At 34.5% G+C, this 21595-nt stretch overlaps 1 protein-coding gene across 6 annotated transcripts in view; it reads right to left on the reverse strand.

Moving 5' to 3' along the window:
• Positions 1-21595, reverse strand: part of bcar3 (BCAR3 adaptor protein, NSP family member) — a 146677-nt gene that overhangs the window by 75972 nt on the left and 49110 nt on the right. For 5 of the 6 annotated variants that reach the window (XM_068223007.2, XM_005166886.6, XM_021478295.3 and 2 more), the window contains one exon: positions 2394-2730. In XM_068223007.2, coding sequence (XP_068079108.1) covers positions 2394-2730 — 337 coding nt within the window. Of the gene's footprint in view, positions 1-2393; positions 2731-21595 lie in introns of those variants that run through there. The other variant, NM_001113620.1, reaches the window with a different exon arrangement.

Consider the following 21595-nt stretch of genomic DNA (forward strand, 5'->3'; position numbering starts at 1 on the left):
CAATTTGGTATAGACTGCTCTGTCGTTCAACTTTTTCTTCTTTTTTAAAATGTACTCAAGGGAAAGTAAAAGTACACATTTATAAACCTACTTAGTAAATTACAATTCCTGAGAAAAACTACTCAATTACAGTAGTTTTAATATTTGTAATTTGTTACTTTACACCCCTGCCAAAATGTCATTTTCATTCTCAGTATGTCGTCACTAGTTCAGTTTTAGATCTTTTTAAAGAGTCTGTGCAAAAACTAGGCTAATCGGCTGTTGTGTTAACCTTGACCTTAATCTTGACTTTGTATTTGAAAGCCTACTTTAATGTAACAAAGGGATGAAAATTCTGTAACAGTTTACTCCCCCTTTACTTGTTTCAAACCTTTATGAGTTTCAGTCTTTTGTTGAACACAAAAAGAGATATTTCAAAGAATGCTGAAAACCTGTAACCAATAACTGGTAATGTGCTTAAAATAATAGTTCAACTAAAAATTTTTAATTTACTCACGATATACTCACTCTCAAGCGGTTCCAAACCTTCATGAGTTTCCCTTTTCTGTTGAACACTAAAAAAAAAGCTGTAAACCCATAACATTTACTTCCATAGTGGGAAAAACAAATATTATAAAAATCAATGGTTACAGGTTTCCAACACTATTCAAAATAACTTTTTTAGTGTTCAGATGAAGAAAGAAACTCAAGCAGGTTTGTGGCGAGTAAATGATGACAAAATTGTCTGCTTTGGGTAAACTATCCTTTTAAACTCTACATGTTAGTGTTATGGTGGGTAGCACAATAACCTCACAGCAAGAAGGTCGCTGGTTCGAGCCCCAGCTGGGTCAGTTGGTGTTTCTGTGTGGAGTTTGCATGTTCTTCCCGTGTTGGCGTGTTTATCCTCCGGGTGCTCCGGTTTCCCCCACAAGTCCAAAGACATGCAGTATAGGTGAATTGGGTAAGCTAAATAGTCCTTAGTGCAAAAACATATGCTGGATAAGTTGGCGGTTCATTCCGCTGTGATTCATTCCCTGATTGACTGATGTGAATCATTCCCTGATTAATAAAGGGACTAAGCCGAAAAGAAAAGAAATGAATAGATTTTAGTGTTATGGCTGACCATATGTGTTCAGTATTATCTAATGCACAGTGTTTAAAAGTTTCATGCTGCTGGAACACTGAAATCTCCCCTAATGTGGGATGAATAAAGATAAATCAATCATTTAGTCCAATGTGTGTTTTAAGTTATTGGCGAGAGAGAATTGTGATTGTGATTATTATTATTATTATTATTATTACACACAAAAAAAGTTTTGCTGCTTATTCAAATTAGTCAAGAATACAGAATCTGGTAACCAGTGACTTCCACAGTACAAAAAGTGTGTATATACATATGTGTGTGTTTATATATATATATATATATATATATATATATATATATATATATATATATATATATATATATATATATACATATACACACACACATATATACAGGGCTTGACATAAATTTTTTTTATCACCAGTCACTGTGGCTTGTAGATTTCCAACATTACTAGCCACTCGCCATTTTCACTAGCCACACTTTTCTTGTTGGGAAAATATGTTTTATATGCATAAATTTGACTTTGACATGCTAAAATGACTTGATTTAGATGATGTGTTATGTCCACATGCCTTCTCATTCATTTAACTTCTTGTGTGCATTGTGTATTAGCTTGCTCAGTGTGCATGAGCAAATGGGTTGTGTCACAATGCAATCAGTTTTTATTTCACACAACTTTTCAGGGCTCAAAATGAAGAATTTATCAAATTAATCTCTGACCACACCAAATAAGTATTTTCTTAGCCGATTTTATTAATGTGTCAAAACAAGGAAAATATAGCTTTATAGGTTCAATTTTTAATTCAACAAAACTTTTCTTTAAAAAACATTAAATTTAAAAAATAATTATTGTCATAAATCTAAAATATGCATAGTAATCTCTCCTTGCCAAAAGTCCCAGATCACCAGTTAACTACACATACACGGGAGTAATCTCCTATTAAAGCAATATTATTGTAAAAAAGTATGTAATTAAACCATATTAACAAAAATAACTGTAAGCGAAAGAAAGCAGGTGAAACATACCGTGTTTGATAATGAAAGGATGATCACGTGCACATGGTTAATTTAGGCCTTTTAATAATCTGTTCAATGAAAGGAGTGACCGCTGCTGCTTACAAAAGAATGTGTATTTTTTTATCTTGAGCTCTTTTATCTTGAGACAACTTAATTGTCTTAAATGTTCAATTCACTCAATTGTTAATAGTTCACTTAATGGGTTTGTGTTGGGACAGTATAAATGAATTGTGTGGAATCCTGCATTTTTTTTTACAATGTTGGAAAGGCGATGTACTATATTGTTTACCTTGATTGTTTCCGGTCTGAGCAGAAAGTCTGGTGTTCTTCGATGATGTTGTGTATCAGCGGTGACGGTGGCAGGCGATGTCGGCCTGGGTATGGCGCTGCTAAAGATCCTACATTTCCATTCACCTCCCATTGCTTTACAGGGGAACCAGTGGTGGTCTTCTTCTTGCGAGGCAGTGTGCCGTGGATGGAGATGCCTTGGTATCCACTGACTGGCATCTCGGAGAGCTCCGGCCGTGAGCTCAGCAGATCCATGGAGGATGCAAGCGGACACTGACGTCCAACGTGCATATTTCTGGGCAAACTGGAAAACCTCCCTTCCGCCATCATCCTCAGCTCTGTAAGAACAGCATAAAAGGCTTCATTCATACTTATATGTGATATAGAGTTAAAGTCAGAATTATTAGCCCCCCTTTGACATTTTTTTCTTTTTTAAATATTTTCCATATGATGCTTAACAGAGCAAGAAAATTTTCACAGTGTGTCTAATAATATTTTTTCTTCTGGAGAAAGTCTGATTTGTTTTATTTAAGCTAGAATAAAATCAGCTTTTAAAATTGTTTAAAAAAACATTTTAAGGACAAAATTATTTGCTCCTTAGGCTAATTTTTTTCGACCTTCTACAAAACAAACCATGGTTATACAGTACAATAACTTGCCCTAACCTGCCTAGTTAACCTAATTAACCTAGTTAAATCTTTCAATTTTTAAGTTATTAAAACTATTATGTTTAGAAATGTGTTGAATAAATCTTCTCTCCGTTAAACAGAAATTAGGGAAAAAAATAAACAGGCATGCTAATAATTCAGGGGGGCTAATAATTTTGACTTCAACTGTATATAGTTGATGTGTATACAGAAGTGAATCATTTCTTGACCATGTATACATCATACATTCTGCTGACTGGACATACACTGACAATTTAAATGAAAAAAAAAAAAAATTTGTGAAAAGATACATTGCTGAACCAGACTTCCATTTCAGAAGTGTGGGTACAGTATTTTAATGCATTGTCCTTAAACTAGAATAGTGCACACCAAATGAGTAATTTACAGTAAAACAGTAAACTGAATCATTATTAATGTAAAATAAAGCAAAATGCTTAAATGTGATAGGAAACAATAAAAAACAAGAAAAAAAAACATTGACTCAGATTAAAATATGGCAAATTGCTGCAAAGCCTTTGAGTTTTACTCAACTCAGAAAGAAGCCTTACAATGTAAAGTTGAGTCAATTTTTAATTTGTTTTTTGCAGTGTACTAACTGTTGTTTAACTTGTTGATAAACTTTTTAAACCAATAACAGAGTTGAAATGTTCCACCATTTTGTGCTCACATGGCATGTCTAAAACAGAATTTTATGTAATTTCATCATGTTATTGTAATTAAACACTGAATGAGAAATTCACTGAAATATCACATTAGCAGCATTGACAAGTAATTACTATTGATGTTTCCTAAACATCCAAATTAATCTCCAAATGAATAAGAGAACAATAATGACATGCCTCAATACCTTCCAGGGTTTCCCACCAGAGGAAGTGACATCACTTGGGGCAAGCCATATGCTTTTTGCCATTGTTTTGGCTTTTTTATTTTATAACAGAGTTGACCAGAATGAACATAGGAACAGACGCAAAATGTATTTCTTTACTTTTCTCAGTAGCATTATTATTTTCTTTACATTATTTTAGCTATAACTTGATAATTTGTATTTCTAATCAAAACTATTCTGTTGTTTTTTAAAAATAATACAAGTTTCTAGGAGAATAAATTCATCTAGGAGATTAATGTAGCTGTAATGTTAGAATCACCCCTACACACCGCTATAGAACAAAATAACTGACCATCGCTTTCAGAGCAAAAAATTTCAATATGTCAATACAATACTGTCTATTTTGCAAACATATTATATCTGAAAATAATATTTTATATTGACCTACCGGCATTTTCTGCAGTTAAATGCTTGAAGTTATACCATTTGTATTTGAGATTTTTAAAGAACTGTTGTCAGTAGTTATAAAATCAATTCAAATCACTTTTATTGTCACACTATCAGCAACATGCGTACTATGATGAGTGAAAAGCTTAGGTTCTGGCTCCAGATAGTACAAAATATACCAACATACTCAAAAAAACAAAACAATACACTATTCGCAATGTTGACATTAATACGTATTGACAATAAATGCGTTAAGAAAAACACATGTAGGCACAGATAGACAAGTGCACAGTCAAAAAGGTGTGCACATAGTTTGACTGTTGGTGGAAAACTATTGTAGGCAATATTGTTTTAAGTAGGGATTTTGTTAACGTGCAGTGCCTGCTACATCTTTATGGTATGCAGTGATAGGTGTGGAAAGAGTTTTTGTAAGGTGTGCTAAGTGTTCTCCAGCCTGATAGTTTGTAAACACAATTAAACACTTTACTGAAAACAAACAATCCAGAGAACCAGTAATACCTTTGAAATGGTCTCTGAAATTTTACAGAGCTATAAACATTTATTTTTGCCCACAATGCTCATTTAATGGGTTAAATAAGGCAAAAGAAATAGCTCTTTAATGCAACAAGGTAACAATTGCTGTTTGTTTCCCTAACAGGAAGATATTTATATATTACAAAAAAATAAAAAACTGTATTTATACCTATTATTGGCAACAGTGAAATGTAAGTTGGTCTTATTTATTCTGGCATTCCTTTAGGTGGTATCAACAGCATTCATGCAAAACCTGATGCCAAGTGCCCTGTGGCACAGGTGAACTGGATGGCATTGTTGTTTTATTTCCCTGTCTCCTGGCAGCAACAGAGAAACAGAAAATAGAGACATCTCTCTCAATGAGAGGGAACTCCGTTCAGTCTGACCACAAGAGAAGCAGATAAGATCTTCTCTTGTTGTCTGCAAACGTATGTTTACTTCAGCATTCCTCAGCCGCACAGAGACCGCTAATTGATGGAGTGAAAGTGGAGACAGATTTTATGGACTTATGGATGAGCTAAACTTGAAGGCATCGCTATTTCTGTTGTGTTTTCAAAGAGAGTAGAAAATAAATACTGCCATTATTTACTTAATCATTCAACTCCCAATCTTGTATGCCACAATAATACACTTTCTATCAAGCCCATGCTCATAATGAACTCTTTATAATCAAGCATAACAATTCTATAAATCGATCTACAAAAACAACAAGATCTATAACATTATTATAATAATGACAGTTAGGTACTTTTAGAATAGTTTAGACTCAGACCCAACTTTATTATCTCGTTTAGGGAAGCTAAAATTGCAGCAAGGTGCCATAATACAGGCGAAGTTCCATGAACACATTACCAAAATATTATCACAAAACATACAATACATCATTTTTTTAGATGCATCTCCCTCCCCGCTGGACTCATTTAATGACCTTATGGCCACCATTATAAAATAATTTCTAATTCTGTTTTTCCTGCAAATAAGAACTCTAAAATGACGTCCTGACGGCAGCAGCTGAAACACAGAGTACAATGGGTGATCCGGGGTGCACTTATTTTTGTTGACACTATGGATCTTTTTAGTTGTTTTCCCATTATTAATGTACATTACAGATTTATGTGACATCTAATGTTGATAAACAATGTTTATTTAATGACTTTAATTTAATGCGTGTGACCATACTGGTGTTTAGTAGCTATGTGAATGACACTGAGCACCTTCTATACACTGATACATTTTTCTGCTTGTAGGAAAAGTTGTTTGTAATGACTATTGGTTCATTATGTAACTTTGTCATCAACACCTGCGTATGGCTGTGTTAACGTGCCTGTATAACAAAAAATGTGTAGATGTTGGTAATTCAGACATATTACCTCTATAAATTAATGAATTATGGTAGTTTACTTTAAAAAATTAGATATTACTTTAACGGGTTGAACCCTATTTTTAACGTTGAAATACTGGCAACCACAGCTTCACGGATTTATTTTTTATAGTGTATCTTTTATAGATACATTTATAGAATTGTTATTAGGGATGTCCTGATCAGGATTTTTTTTCCCTTGAGTCGGAGTCATTTGATTTTGAGTATCTGCCGATACTGAAACCTGATCCGATACATAATCAATATCAATAATACATAAAAAAAAGAATAAAGAGTGAAGAAACAGATTCAGGATGTTCCTTATTTTTTAATTAGTTCACCTTATTTTAACATTTAACAACTATGTTAACAAACAGAGCACTTCTGTGAGGTACCTTGAACAATCAAGTAATAAATAACATCAATTCTTCACTTTTAGACTTAAGTGCAACAGTATATAAAAACAAAGAGCACCTCAAGTGAAAATACCTGGCAGGCAATCGCAAGTTTACATATCTAACAGTTTGCTATGGCAATGTTGTTGTCATCAACTTTTTATACCTTCATATCGCAGACAGACCGCCTTCCCCTTCAAGCTGCTTTCATGTTCTACTTTGCCGGCGTTTAACCAATAGTTTCTTTGCAACAATGTGATGTCATGCTGCACACGTTGCTGTTTCTGTGTGAAGTCAAGAAAGAGGTCTAACTCTGTGCAACCGCTTAACTATAGATGTGTTCAAAAATAATAAGAATATATGAGTCCTGGTCAGGAGGTAACATCCGATTCCATTTGAGTCTGAAACCGTGTGATCTGCCCCGATCACATGATCGTATCTGGACATCCCTAATTGTTATGCTTGATTAGAAATAAAAAGAATTAAGATGCAAAAACCTCTGTGCTGTCTGAAATTTTCCTCTAAAAGTTCCATTTTTCTGAGCCTCGCATATTTATGTTCAGTTATTTCAAAGGCACGAAACTAACCTTTTTTTACCATAAGAGTAAAACTACTGAAACTACACACAAGTCTGAAAAACAAATGATAAATTGAGATGAAAATGTCAGATGGCACTTAGACTTTTTTTGCATCTGAGTTATGTCATCATGCAAAGTACCTTAAAAAACAACAAGTGAATATAAAATCTGTGCTATAGTTACATTTTTCTTTAAAATATATCATCAGCTGAAAGTAAATCAGCACTCCATGTGTCCATAAGACTGTGACTTTCATATGCTTATTAAGGTTCTTCAAATCAAAAGTAAATGGTGGGTGTGTAAGTTCACTGACCCAGACGCTAGATGAGTGCGTGTGTATGTGTGTGCGTGTGTGTTGACCCCATTAAAGAGTGCTGTTAGGGTTATTCAGATCACACATGCACGCAGCAGAGCTGGTGTTGCCGTCACCCTCTTTTGTCCCTTTTGTGATGAGTGAAACTCAATCTTGGCCCCTGACAGCGCTTCTGTTTAAGATCTGCCATGATCTCATTCTCTTCCAAAAGAGGGGGAAGCTTATTGCATACTCAGACTTGTTCCTCAAAGTTCATCAGCATTCACCCCCACATGTTTTCCTTTTTTTCTTTTTTTTTCTTGCTATATGTACTGTAACTGTGCATTTAGTTCTGAGTTTCCAGTTTTCTGTGTTTTCCCATAAATTGCAGGGTTTGAAAGGAACACGCAACAGCAGACGTGACTCAAATTTGACTTTGGAAAATGAAGCATTTTTTTATCATTATTAAAAAAGAGAGAGAAATGCTCAGAAGACTGTGTCTATTTATATCTGATATTATGTAAGTGAATCAAACTGTTATGAATATATTACATTAGATGAAGTAACGCACAGAAAAGACATTTAGCATGACATTATGTAATGCTAGATCTTAAAATGGCTCTATTATGCAATTTTAAAAAGTCTTAATTTGGTCTTGGAAGAGTGCTAACATATGTTTACATGCATCCAAGCTCAAACAAACACATCAATTGAGTAATAATTTCCATTTGACATAATCTGATTTTTTAAAGATTCTCATTTGATCTATTCAGAGTTTGATTCAATTTTTATCTGTAAGCTTACTGTGCTCTTATAGGTCTGATGGCCCAGTCTGTTGTAGATCAACCGGAACTTCAGTTTCAAACACTGCTTGTTCAGAACTTTTAAAGTTTTAAGAAAAATAATCACACACATCCCATACTGAGCTTGTAAACTCAAGGGTCAATCAGTCAGAAGATCATTAAGATATAGATTATAATATTCCACACTGCATGAAAGATATATCAGAATATATTACATTATATTATTATTTTATACAACAGTTCTGTCTGGTTCTTGAATCTGATTGGCTGATAGCAGTGTGATATTCTGCAATACCAGAACTCTGATTGGCTGATAGCAGTGCGATATTCTGCAATATCAGAACTCCTACAGCCTCCTCTGTATTACTCCACCCAAATAGAATGACAGCAGAGGAACAAACTCACTACAGTTTGGCAAAAATTGCAGCTGTTGGACAACATAATGTACTTTTAAGGCTTTTTAGGCAAGAATGAAGTTGTTTAGATAAACTATGCAGTTTATTTATAAGGATAGTGCCTATTTTAAATATTTATAATTTCAGAGATACAGCGCCATTCACAAGATGGCAATCGAGACAGCATAATAAGCCCTTAGAGAAGGGAAAAACCAGCATCTACAACTAATCAAATCATTGTAAAGCAGGTAAGTGACTTTCTAAGCTGATCTCTCTCTCTCGTATGTTGTAGTGCTGTATTTTTACTAAAGTGATTGAAGTGTGTTGAGTGTGAGATTGGACTCCCATATTAGGAATGTGTGTATTTTGTGTTGGCTACTCTTTGTATAAACCTGAGTTACTTTTTGGTTGGCTATCTGTTTATTTCTAATGTGTCTCCTGTTTTCATTACTGCAGACTAGTTCTTCCTTATTGCAAACACAACAGTAATCGGGTAGTGATTGCGCTGCTTCAGCTTTTTCTTGGTTAATTATTGTGATCTCCCAATTGCAATACAGAAATACTGGGAAATCTCTGTAGACTGATGGCATTGCATGCCGTTCGGCCTTACAATCTTAAAATATCAGCAAAATAACCTGTTTTGTCATCACTTTAGACATTACGCTAGAGAATCATTTAAATACTCTTAAGTTATGTTGCGAACAAGCAACTTAAGCTGCAGATCTGAATGAATAGTGGAAGAAAGTAGTTTGTCTTACAAAAGAGTGAGACGTCGAACTGTTGTATATGTGCAATATCACACCCGTAGCAGTGCAATGTGGCTATATATCATCACTGGTGGGACATCAAGGCAGTTGGCTGCCCCCCAGTGTCGATATACAGGCACATCGTACTGCTACTTGTGTGATATTGCTCATAAATTATACTATATTATATTGTGCCACTACACACTTTAGATGTTACACACTAGTCAGATGTAGACATTTTTTTTGTCACAACTGTTCAGCATGTTGTGAAATAATGACTTGTGTTTGCTTCAAATTTGCTAAAGTTTTGTCATTGGAACGAAAATATGTTTTCCTGGAAGTACTGTTAAATAGCTTTGTAGTCAGTAAACCATATTCATATTTAACATTCTTAATTTATCCTCAAGCGTGTGACTAAGAGTTCATTTTGTGCCATGAGTGCATCTGTGGAAAGACACGGAAACTCCCTGGTTTAAGCGCTGCTGGGGTGTTTGAACCTGACAAACTAGCAAACCACAGTCACCTCCACCCCCTAAATCCACCGGTCCATGACCAACAGCATCCTGAGTCAGCTTATCATATGACTGCGCACTTTTAATGCTGTTCTACTTTAAATTTAAAGCTTCCCAGAAATTTAAAAAGTTGATTAGATGTTAGCCTTAGTATATTAGTTTTAACATCTAGACCATTTAAATCTAGTAATGTTATTGGCCCTTAAACATTTCCTAATTTTTATTTCCAACTTTTTATCAAACAATTTCTGTAATAAACGAATTAACTGTAATAAGAGGCAATTTAATCATATCTTCACATTAAAACAGCTATCATAGCATTATTTATATTATTCGTCATAGAAAAGTGGCTTTAAAACTCATTCATTAATTTATTTTCTTTTTGGCTTAATCCCTTTAATGAACCGCCAACTTATCCAGCATATGTTTTACACAGCGAATGCCCTTCCAGCCGCAACCCAGTACTGGGAAACATCCATACACACTCATATGGCCATTTTAGTTTATTCAATTCACCTATACTGCATGTCTTTGGACTTGTGGGGGAAAACGAAACGCCTGGAGGAGACCAATGCGAACAAGGGGAGAACATGCAAACTCCACACAGAAATGCCAAAAGAACCAGCGACCTTCTTGCTGTAAGGTGACAGTGCTAACCACTGAGCCACAGTGTCGTGCCTACAACAGAACACGGCAGATTTTGTTCTTCTTGGCTTGGTGACTGTACATCAAGACAACGACAAGGTCTGTTTTGGTTCGGGTCATCCATGGCTTGTTATTGTATGCAAATAGTATTGTGATGTAATGTCTCGGCTGTGTATTTAAAACATGGCAGTTACTTTTTTTTTACTCTGGTTATACCCACAAGCTCATGACGTATATATGTTACCAATCAGTGTTCAGCTGCGCATGAAGCTCCACCGTAACCTTTCAAAAGTATGCCGAAAAAGTGGTACGGTACGGTTAGGTACGCAGTGGAAATGGGCCATTAGAACTGTTTGTTCCTAAACAATAGGAAAATACATTCACTTAATCATTGTTAATAACTTGTAAGTCCCTTTTTTATTTGTATTTACAGTGTGTAACTTTTAGCACAATCTGAGTGTTCCGCACTGAAACAGCACTGTTCATCAGATTTACTCATTTTTTTAAGGTAAGTGGTTGCAGACAATTTAAGTTGAACATTGCTAAATTTTATTAGTTTGAATAAATTCCGTTTCCCAGGAATGGGTTGCGGCTAGAAGGGCATTTGCTGCGTAAAAACATGCTGGATAAGTTGGCGGTTCATTCCGCTGTGGCGACCCTGGATTAATAAAGGGACTAAGCCGAAAAGAAAATGAATGAATGTTTAAATTCAGCCCATATAAATTATTTGCAACTACTTATCTTAAAAACATTAACTAAATCTAATTCATCATTTTTTTCAGTGTGCTGCTTAATGACTACACCCACACAGGTGATTTTTATTGGTTCGATCGTGTACATTTGTGTTATGAAATCCAGCTCTGAATTCCTCAGCTGTATATTTACGCACCTGGAGCACCTGTGTGCTGTCCTGGGGCCCTGAAACACGAGACCCCATTCACTGCTGCTGTTTTTATGTGGTGTACATAATGGCTAGGAGACATTAAAATCCACAGATCAGTGTTACTGAGTTATCATCTCGACTAGTCATGATCTTCTTTTGGTTTCAGAGTAATTTGTCTCACATGTCCTGGAGTGTGAGGAGTAGTCATGCTGTTCTGAAATGGCAGATCTAGACTTCCTATGTCAGGGGGAAGTGAAGGCTCTGAGTCATTATAGTCATACACTGGTGATATTAGGAGGGCAACTGTGACCTTGCTAAAAATAAAAACAGGAACAGGAGTGGAAAAGGCTGGTGCGCATCAGATTTTTTTTTTTTTCAAGGGATCAGATTTTAATGGGGGCAGAACCTCCAGGTCCCTGAGGGAGGCAGTTTTAGATGTATGATTATAAATCTTGCCTTCAATACATGTTACACAAGTGATTGTGATTTAGAGGGATCTGTTCAACATGTTCTCACGCTCATGTCTTGTGAAATGCATCTTTTCATGCCGGTTTTGGAATGACATGCATGAGAGAGAGTAAATGGTGATTATTTTTAAACAGCAAAAGTCAGTCCAAGGCACTCGAAAAATGTGGCAAAAATATTAACACATGGCGATTCCTTAAAAATGTGTGTAAAGACACTTGCCTTCATCAGGGTAACAGGGACCCTGATTACCCCGCTACCCTATTACCCAAGTGTTTGCCGAAAAGTAGACACAGTTTCAAGTGCTTTGGACTTACTTTTGCTGTTTATTCTGATGAATCCCTTACTCAAATAGCACCAACACATTAATTAAGCTACCCCTGAGCACTTTTTGTTGGATTTTGTATGATTATTTTAAATTTTGACTTGAGTTATTTCTTAAACTCTTTCCTTCAATATATAAATGAATATGGGCTTACTGAGATAACAAGGCAATCAGTTCGGGCATGCTTGTGCATTTAAAAAGCTAATGAAATTGAGTATAAAATGTAATTGGTCTTAGCTATGGTCATATTTTATCATGACGAGACACTTTATTGATTACCACAGTCTTTTATCTAAATTATTGCTTTTTAATTATAGTTACTGTTGAGGATGGATGAACTTGAGTCAAGAGCAATCATGATCAAAAAATAAAAAAGCCCTGCTGATGTTATTACTCATACGTTTAATTGTATGTGTTTACAATTATGGCTACATGATTTAACTTTAATTTAAGAACATTTTTGGTGCTCTGCTTGATTTATAAATTAAGTATAATTTTTCTACATTTTACATCATTTTTTGAACAGAAAGAAAAAAGTTGGAGTGTTTCAATTATAGAAACATTTTACAATAATATCAAATTTTGGTAATGCTGCATTAACTAACATGATTAATAAATTAGCAACATCATTTTATTTTATAGTCTATCATCTCTCTCTCTCTCTCTCTCTCTGAAAGATATTTGTGAAACCCAAAAGTGTTTGGAATTTATAAAAGTGTAATAAAACATGAAACCTCATATGGTTGCAGTTTAAAGATTGCTTAATATAATAACAGCAGCAATATGCAGTATGTGAACTAGTGCGGGCACTGTAATGTAAAATGTCACTGTTATTTGTAACTGTTGCACAAACAAGCTGCTCAGTGTAATAGGAATCTGAAACGTTAGTGATTTCCCTACTTCTGCTCTCAGGTCAAAAGGCCGCTGTAGGCTAACATAGTGTCTGAGAGCTCGGCTTGGTGTAATTTTCAACATTTCAGCACCCATTGAGGCAGAGAGACAGCTGTCAGCACTGCAGAAAAGGCTCCCCTGTGGCTCTAGATTACATATGCGAAACAATTAAACTTTCTCTTCCTCCCCAGAGGTCATGAATATGCTAAATGCTCATCAAAGAGTTCTTAATTAATGCTTTGCTCTTTTATTTTCTCTCTATACTCCCCATTGATTATGCACTTTTCTCTCAAGTGCTCATTCTATTCTAGACTGACATGCCATCATATGACCTCACTCCAAAATGTCAATCACAGTAGTCTCTCTCTCGCTTCTGAAAGCACAGCTGGCTGCTGGCTGACATCATGCCTATATCAAACACACTTATTTGCCTCTGGTTAATACTCTGGCATGTTCAGGAATGTTAAAGTCTCTTTGTTCACCATGAAAACCATTATCTTATTCTTTTTTTAGTCTGGCTTGTAAACACACTTGGTATCATTTACCAAAAAAGAGTTTTCTATCATCAATTATTCACCCTTGTGTGGTTCCAAAGCACTAAAAGCTGGAAAATGCTGTCGCCGCAGGCGGAAAATAGAGGGCAACAAGATACGTATGAATCCAAAGATCATATCGTGTCTGCTGAGAGACCTCAATCTTACTGATTTTTCAATATCCTTTCCTGTCTTTGATGTTCCATCATCCTATGAGTACAGTCAATGACAGCCAAGCTCAAATAGTAAAAGGTTAGTCCGTTTTTGTGTATCTAACTCCAACCCCAACCTTAACCCTAGTCCTGTTTTTGTGCATTTTTGATACAATTTGTATTGTATTAATCAAGTATATACTTTATTTCCAAAGCTTTCTCTATTTAGGAGTTGATCACAAGTCAGCTGCCTAAAGGCCAGGACAAACCATATTGACGGTCAGCCATTGGGCAGCATCAAGCTGTTCCTGAGTGTCTGTCAGGCTGCTGTAGATTGTTTTGTGTGTTCCACATGTCGCCTCTCGTTCAGCCAACGATGAACTTCTGGTAAAAGCTTCATGTACCTATTTTTCTAACTAAGGTTCCTTTTACAGCACAGATGTTGTAATGTAATTAAAAGATAATACGTTAAATAGACTTCAGCATTTATTTGGTTGTTAAAGCGTGAAAGGAGATGAAAGACCGTTTAAACGCAGGCGCCGTCGTTAGCCACAAGCGCCATCATTAGCCACAGGCTAGAGCAGAAATTTCATTGAAAATACTGGAGAAAAAATACATTTTCATATTTTAAAGAATTAGCTAAATTATAATTTGATGCAGTGCTTCTTGTTTGGTCTAATACCTACTTGATATTCTATGAGCCATGCTGTGAAGATCAATGTTTTTGTAAAGAAATCAGATCTTAAACGCAGCGACTTTGTTTGGGATGAAAATTAACCATAAGTTAATTAAATTAAAGGTCTGTGTGCATATACCCCATTGTTAGAATGTTTGTTCTGCTTCATATATAAATAAAATGAATGGGGTCCAGTGACATCAAAATCTGAAAAGGCCAAAAAAAAAAAAAAAAAAAAAAAACGTGATAAAAGTAGTCTATATAACAATTCCAAGTTCTAATCTAGTAAAAATCTTTCTTGACGGTCCTGGTCACAATTCACTTTAAAGAAGTCTAGAACTGCATCAGTTGGCATTTCTGTGTGGAGTTTGCATGTTCTCCATATATTCAGGTGGGTTACCTTGGGGTGCTCTGGTTTGCCCTACAGTCCAAAGACATGCGCTATAGGTGAATTAAATAAACTAAATTGGCCTTAGTGTAGCCTTTGTGGCTGGATAGGCATAAACTGCATAAAATGTGTAGTTGTGTAGTTGACGGTTCATTCTGCTCCCCTGTGGCAACCCCTGATAAATAAAGGACTAAGCCCAAGGAAAATAAATGAATGAACACAACATTTTAACTAATTATATTAAAATTATTATTATATTACTGACAAAAGTTTTGTTGTCGATCCCAGTTGTAAGAGCAACAAATAATAACTTGACTTCTAGCTGATCATCTGTAAAAGTAACAGAAGGTAAATTTTTCAGATGAATCATGAATTATCTGTTGAACTGCATCCCAATCATCACATATACTGCAGAAGACCTATTGGAACTCACATGGATCCAAAATTCTCATAGAAATCAGTCAAGTTTGGTGATGGAAAAATCATGGTTTAGTGTTACATTCATTAACAAGAGATCTGTACAGTGGAAGGCAAAATCAACAGCCTGAGGTATCAAGACATTTGTGCTGCCCATTACATTACAAATCACAGGAGAGGGCAAATTCTTCAGCAGGATAGTTCTCTATTTCATACTTTAGTCTCCACATCAAAGTTCCTGAATGCAAAACAGGTCAAGGTGCTCCAGGATTGGCCAGACCAGTCAGCAGACATGAACATTATTGATCATGTCTTGGGTAAAATGTAGAAGGAGGCATTAAAGATGAATACACAGGATCCTGATGAACTCTGGGAGTCCTGGAAGAACGCTTACTTTGTCATTCCAGATGACTTTATTAATAAATTATTTGAGTCATTGCAGAGATGTATGGATGCAGTCATCCAAGATCATGGGAGTCAGACACAATATTCATTCTTTTTCCACTGCAGCATGAAATTATATTCTATACTGTACATTATTTCTGTTGAGTGACAAGACTTTTTGTCTAAGCAAAGTCAGACCTTACCGTCCTAATTAAATAATTAAAAATCAAGGCATGATCATGTTTTATTTAGGTAAAATAAGCGTAATCTAGAGGACTTTGCCTTTCATATAAGCCACTTCTGATACCAAATGATCAACTAGAAGTCAAGTTATTATTTGTTGCTCCTAAAACATGAGTTGGCGAAAAGAGTTTTGTAAGGTAGTGTGTATTATGTTTCACTATCTCTTTGAAACACTGTATTTCGAAAAGTGTGCCAATAAAATGTGTGTGAAAAGAAAGAGTTTGGGAATGACAAAATGGTTAATATTGTGCAGCGCTGGTTAAATGTAAAAGTAAATTTTGTGTGAGCCATTTCTATTAAGGCTATTGCTTGCTCATATTGTTGTTTTAAAATGATTATCTAGTGACAATTATCCAACAGTAGATGTAGGAGCTGTTCTTGATTTAACAGCGATTATAGACAGGGTCACACTGTTTCTTTTTTATTACTATTATTCTCAGAATGTGCCTGTAATACAAACAGTTTTCAAAGAGCACTGACTCTCGCAGCTAAAGGTTAAGCACATGAAGGAGGAGAATTCTCATTCTTCGAAACAAGAGCGCGTTTCAAAAACAACAAGACGACTATTCTCACCCTGGCCATTTCTCCGTCCAGCCATCCCCCACAGGAGTTGGTGGGAATCTCGTGAATAATGCAGTTCTCCTTTAATTAATTCAAACCTGCTTACGGGACACAAAGACTTGACTGAGAGGAGAGCAAGTGTAGGGTTTAAAGAGCTCTTAACACACAACCATGCATCAACCATGATGGCCTGAAGGAGTGAAGAACACATTCTGATTGAAGCAACTAATGAACCGTAGAACCAAAGTACACACTGAACTGTGTAAAAAGAATGGCGCAGATTCAATGCAATCATGTTCGCTGTTGATTACCACAGGAAACAATGTGCTTTGTAAAGTTGAATGAATTGTGCATTTAGTGTTGGGATTATTAGGAAGATTAAGGTCTGGTCATTCTGATGTAATTCCTGTGGTCACGTCCTAGGTTACGTGACGTATCCTGCATGGATCATGTGAAAGTTGCCAGGTGTACCAGCTTTATATAGTCATGACTGAAGTTAACAAATTGGATTAGAACTTTGCAGACAAGGTTAGTATGCATTTTAGTCACATATTTCATGCTAATATAAGTCTTGTGACTGTGGTTTATGAGTATTTTTACATTTTACTCACGTGCTAGAATTCCCAAACCTTGTTTCAATCTAAAATGATTGCATTTCTATTTCCTTTTTATTATATTAGTGTTCTATCAATTTATAACCCCCCTCTAGTTCCCTCTCAAACACTACAATGCTAAAACCTGTAATCTAGAGCATATCTTGCATGCTATAAATCAAGTTAACCATTGAGTTCATATCATTTTGGTCTGAAATAGTGTAGATCAGTGGATCTTAAATGGTGCTTCAAGACTCGAGTCTATTCTGGAGGAAATGCAATGATTAGGTTAAAAAAATTGCCACAAACAATATAATCAAATACAGTTGGAATTGTAAAAAAAAGGCTTGTTGTTTTTGTGAAGGGCTCTGTGTTCAATCCCAGCCTTTGACAATCTGGTAGAAGCTAGACACCAATGAAACTACAATTTTGTTTATTTAGACTATTAAGGAAATTTTGGTTTAATTTTAGGACATTTTACTGACTCAATGTAAATCGTTTGATGCTGTGTCGGGTTACATTGTAAAAAGTGATACTTAAAAGTGAGTAAATCCATTGCTTTAACAGATAAAAAAATTAACACTGCATAATTATGAAAAATAAGTCAACTCAATAGTCCAAAGTAAGTAATTGCTTTTTACAGTGTATCAGTTAATTTCCAATGCAATATTTGCACAACCATTCCAGAGTTTAGTATCACCAGAATACTTGGTACAGCTTTATAATAACTACACACTATGAATCATTTATCAAGCATTATCGAATAGTTATTTTATTATTTGTTAAGCATTAACTGTACATTAATAAACATTAGTAGGCAGTTTATATATACGGCTATACAATTTTTTTAAATACGCCTGCTGTATTCTTGACGTATAAGTATATGCAAAACGTGCTTAAAGATTGTGTTTTCATACTTTGTTAATTGTTAATTTTTCATTACTAAATGAAATATTGCATTATTTACAAACCGGTTGTTTAAGAATTATTTAAGGTGTTTTTTTATTTTATTCAGAATGCGTAAGTAAATGATTATTAATCTATATATATATATATATATATATATATATATATATATATATATATATATATATATATATATATATATATATATATATATATATATATATATATACACACACACACACACACACACACATATATATATATATATATATATATATATATATATATATATATATATATATAGATTAATAATCATTTCACTTGACAGTTTCATTTGTGTGTCTTGAAATTAATTGAAATTAAACATTTTCTTTATTAAACATCTCGCATTCAATTAAGCACATTGTGTGACAGGTCCTTTAGCTCCGCGGCTCCTCGACTATGGAACTGGATCTAAGCAGCAGTAATAGTCTTTAATAGTCTTCACACTTTTAAATCTAGTCTCAAGACCCATCTTTTTAAGCAGGCTTTCTTTTGACTGTATTTTATCATATTATTTTATGCTTATGATGTCTTTGTACCTGCAACTCTTTACATGGATTTAAAATTTTGTTTGGCAATGTGGTATAATTTGTTTTCATTTGTTCTGTTATGGCTGTTGATGCTTGTTGTAGGGCAACCTTGGGTGTTTAGAAAGATGTCATTTACAATTAAAATTAATTATTATTATTATTATTGTTGTTATTAGTATTATTATTATTATTATCATTATTAATAATAATATTATTCATTATACATGTGCTTATAAATCAAGAATGCAGCCTTTGTAGCTGCTTATATCTATTAAATTAGAGTTGATGCCTAACAAATAATAAATGAACTGTTTGCTAATGCTTAATAAATGATTGATAGTGTGTAGTTATAATAGTATTAACGAATACTTTTATGTGGCCAGACTGAATTAGCATGTTAAAAGTGACAACATCACCCGAGGCGCACTCGGAGACTGCCAAATACATCCCAGGAGCGAGTTTTTTTTTTTTTTTTGCAGTTTTTGTTTTCGCAAATCCATCATAAGCCGCTGTGTACATTTTTCAGATCTCAAATTTCTCTCACGAGTGCCATTCGTGCCTGTTGTTCTTGCGTAAATCCACTAGACTGACTGACCAGACTGATTGACTAAATGACTGATCGAACCCTCCCCCTTCTCTAAACCCAACCAATAGTGTTTTCAAAAGCACCAATTGACCCACCCTTCCACTACCCTAAACCCAACCAACAGAATTCAGTTTTCAGAATGAGCCTGTGTTGGACAACATTGTTACCAAAGCAAAATCAGTTTTAAACAAATACTGCTGGTTCATCAAAGAACAAACACTTTAAGTAACTATTTTCATCACTGATGATACGACATATTAGAATGAGTACTAAAGAACCTTGCACTTTTAAACTGCAATTAAATAAAAGCCTTACCAACTCCAAACTTTACAGCACTTGTGTAGGTCTTAAAACAAAGCCGGCTAATAAAAACTAGTCAAGACATTGTAGAGTGAGAGTTGTAGTACTTCCTGTATGACATCACTGCGTTTGTTGCATTGATTGAGGCTCCCATTGTCACTGACAATAGCAGTAAAGCAACAGGAGACAAAACAAGCAAGAATGCACCACAGTTCTCCCAATGTGGACCACTCAACTGCACGCAGAGGGAGGAACATATGGGCAACAATACATCAACATCTTCTCCACCGCCCCCGTGACGGACACAACACTTTCCGCTTCAACTCAAACTCCTGTACCAGTACCTCAACAGCCACAAATCAGGTCTGAGTGCTTCATTACGCAGTGCCCGCGCAAACGCTTATCAGAATAGGAAGTGTGGAAATACATGCAGACTTGTGAACACACTAAACAGCCATTCACTGAAGGTGTGGAGCCAGCGGTCACATCCGTCTCTCTCAGCTCTGAGTGCTAAAAGTAGATGCTTTAAGATCTTCAGTCCAATCACATGCAACACCACTGCTCCTTAATTACTGTAATGAGCATGTAGAGAGGAAAACACCACAAACAAACAAACAAATGCTGAGAGCAACGGAGGGAAGACGGAATGAGGGCAAAACAGAAAATGCTCATGGTTTCCTGTGCTGGAAATGTTATTTTTAATACAATTTTAGCATAATATTATGTTTAAGAATTTTGTATAAGTCTGTATATTCTTATATAAATACATCTTTGTGTGTATTTAAACATATATATATATAGTGCTAAGCATAATTGAGTACACCCCATATAAAAATGAATCTTTTTTTATCCACTTATCAGTGAATATAGGCAATGTATTTTAGTACATTTAAACAAAACAGATTTATTAAACAAAAATATTAATTGCAACAATATTTTAGTCTCTAAAAATATTTAGAAATTGAAAGATAATATAATTCAATTCAAGCAAAATATTGCAAAAATAAAAATTACAACCTACAAAATTTCTACTAAATTTGTAAAAAAAATTTTATTCTCTTGATTTTTCCTCTTTTTAACATTTGTATTTAATATTATTCTACAACAAAAATTTGGGCGTACTAGTGCTTGAGTCGTTATCGGAAGTTATTTGACTCCAGATTTGGCTTCAGTATTGACTTATGTAATGTGTATGCACAAATATAGTATTGGTTAGCTTCCTATAAAAAATATGAATTGAAAAGATAAATTTGTGAGGGGAGTACTTATATATGCTGAGCACTGTATTTTATGTAAAACCTAGCTCGGTTACATATACAGTTTCTCTGAATTTATGATTTATAAAGTTTTATTCTGTAAGCTATGGCATTTTGTTTAATATATTCTTTTTTGTTGTTGTTGTTTATAACCATTTTAAGACAGCACAATACTGATGTTTTTACTTCAGAAGAGATAAGAAATCAATATTTGTTGGTGAAATAACCCTGATTTCAAGTCAGCATGTACAGAAATTTGTGATTCCGACCAGTGTCATTTTCTGTAAAACAGGAAAAGTTCTAAATGACCGTTTTTATTGAAAATTAACTTTCGTAGTGTAAAATAAATATTGACGTTTTATTTAAACTTAAAATTTTAGGGCAACAAACTTCAGTTTGTTTACTCAACTTAAATCGAGTCAAGTGCAGTAATTGGATTGAAAGTTAAGTCAACTCAAAAATGAAGTTTGCTGCATTAGAATGTTGAGTCAAATTTTTTTTTTAATAATGTACACTGAAAAACAATATTCATAGGATTTACTAGATTATTTTAAGGTAAATTGTTGCAAACAATGTCTATGGGCTGAATTTAAACAAACAAATAAAAACAATTTTGCAATGTTCATCTTCTTTTGTTAATTTAAATTCGGCCCATGTCAATGTTTTGCAATCCCTTAAAAAATTGTTAATCCAATGAATATTTGTTTTTAATTTAATAAATCCAAATTTAGAGAAACTTTGACTTTTTTAAGTGCTCTTAATTTTATTCCATAGCTGTATATATACACATATTGTAAATGAAATGAGCTGAGTGTACATACAGTTGAGGTCAGAATTATTAAACCCCCTGTTTATTTTTTTCCCAATTTCT

This window comes from Danio rerio, chromosome 8, assembly GCF_049306965.1.
Source record: "Danio rerio strain Tuebingen ecotype United States chromosome 8, GRCz12tu, whole genome shotgun sequence".
Taxonomy (NCBI): domain Eukaryota; kingdom Metazoa; phylum Chordata; class Actinopteri; order Cypriniformes; family Danionidae; genus Danio; species Danio rerio.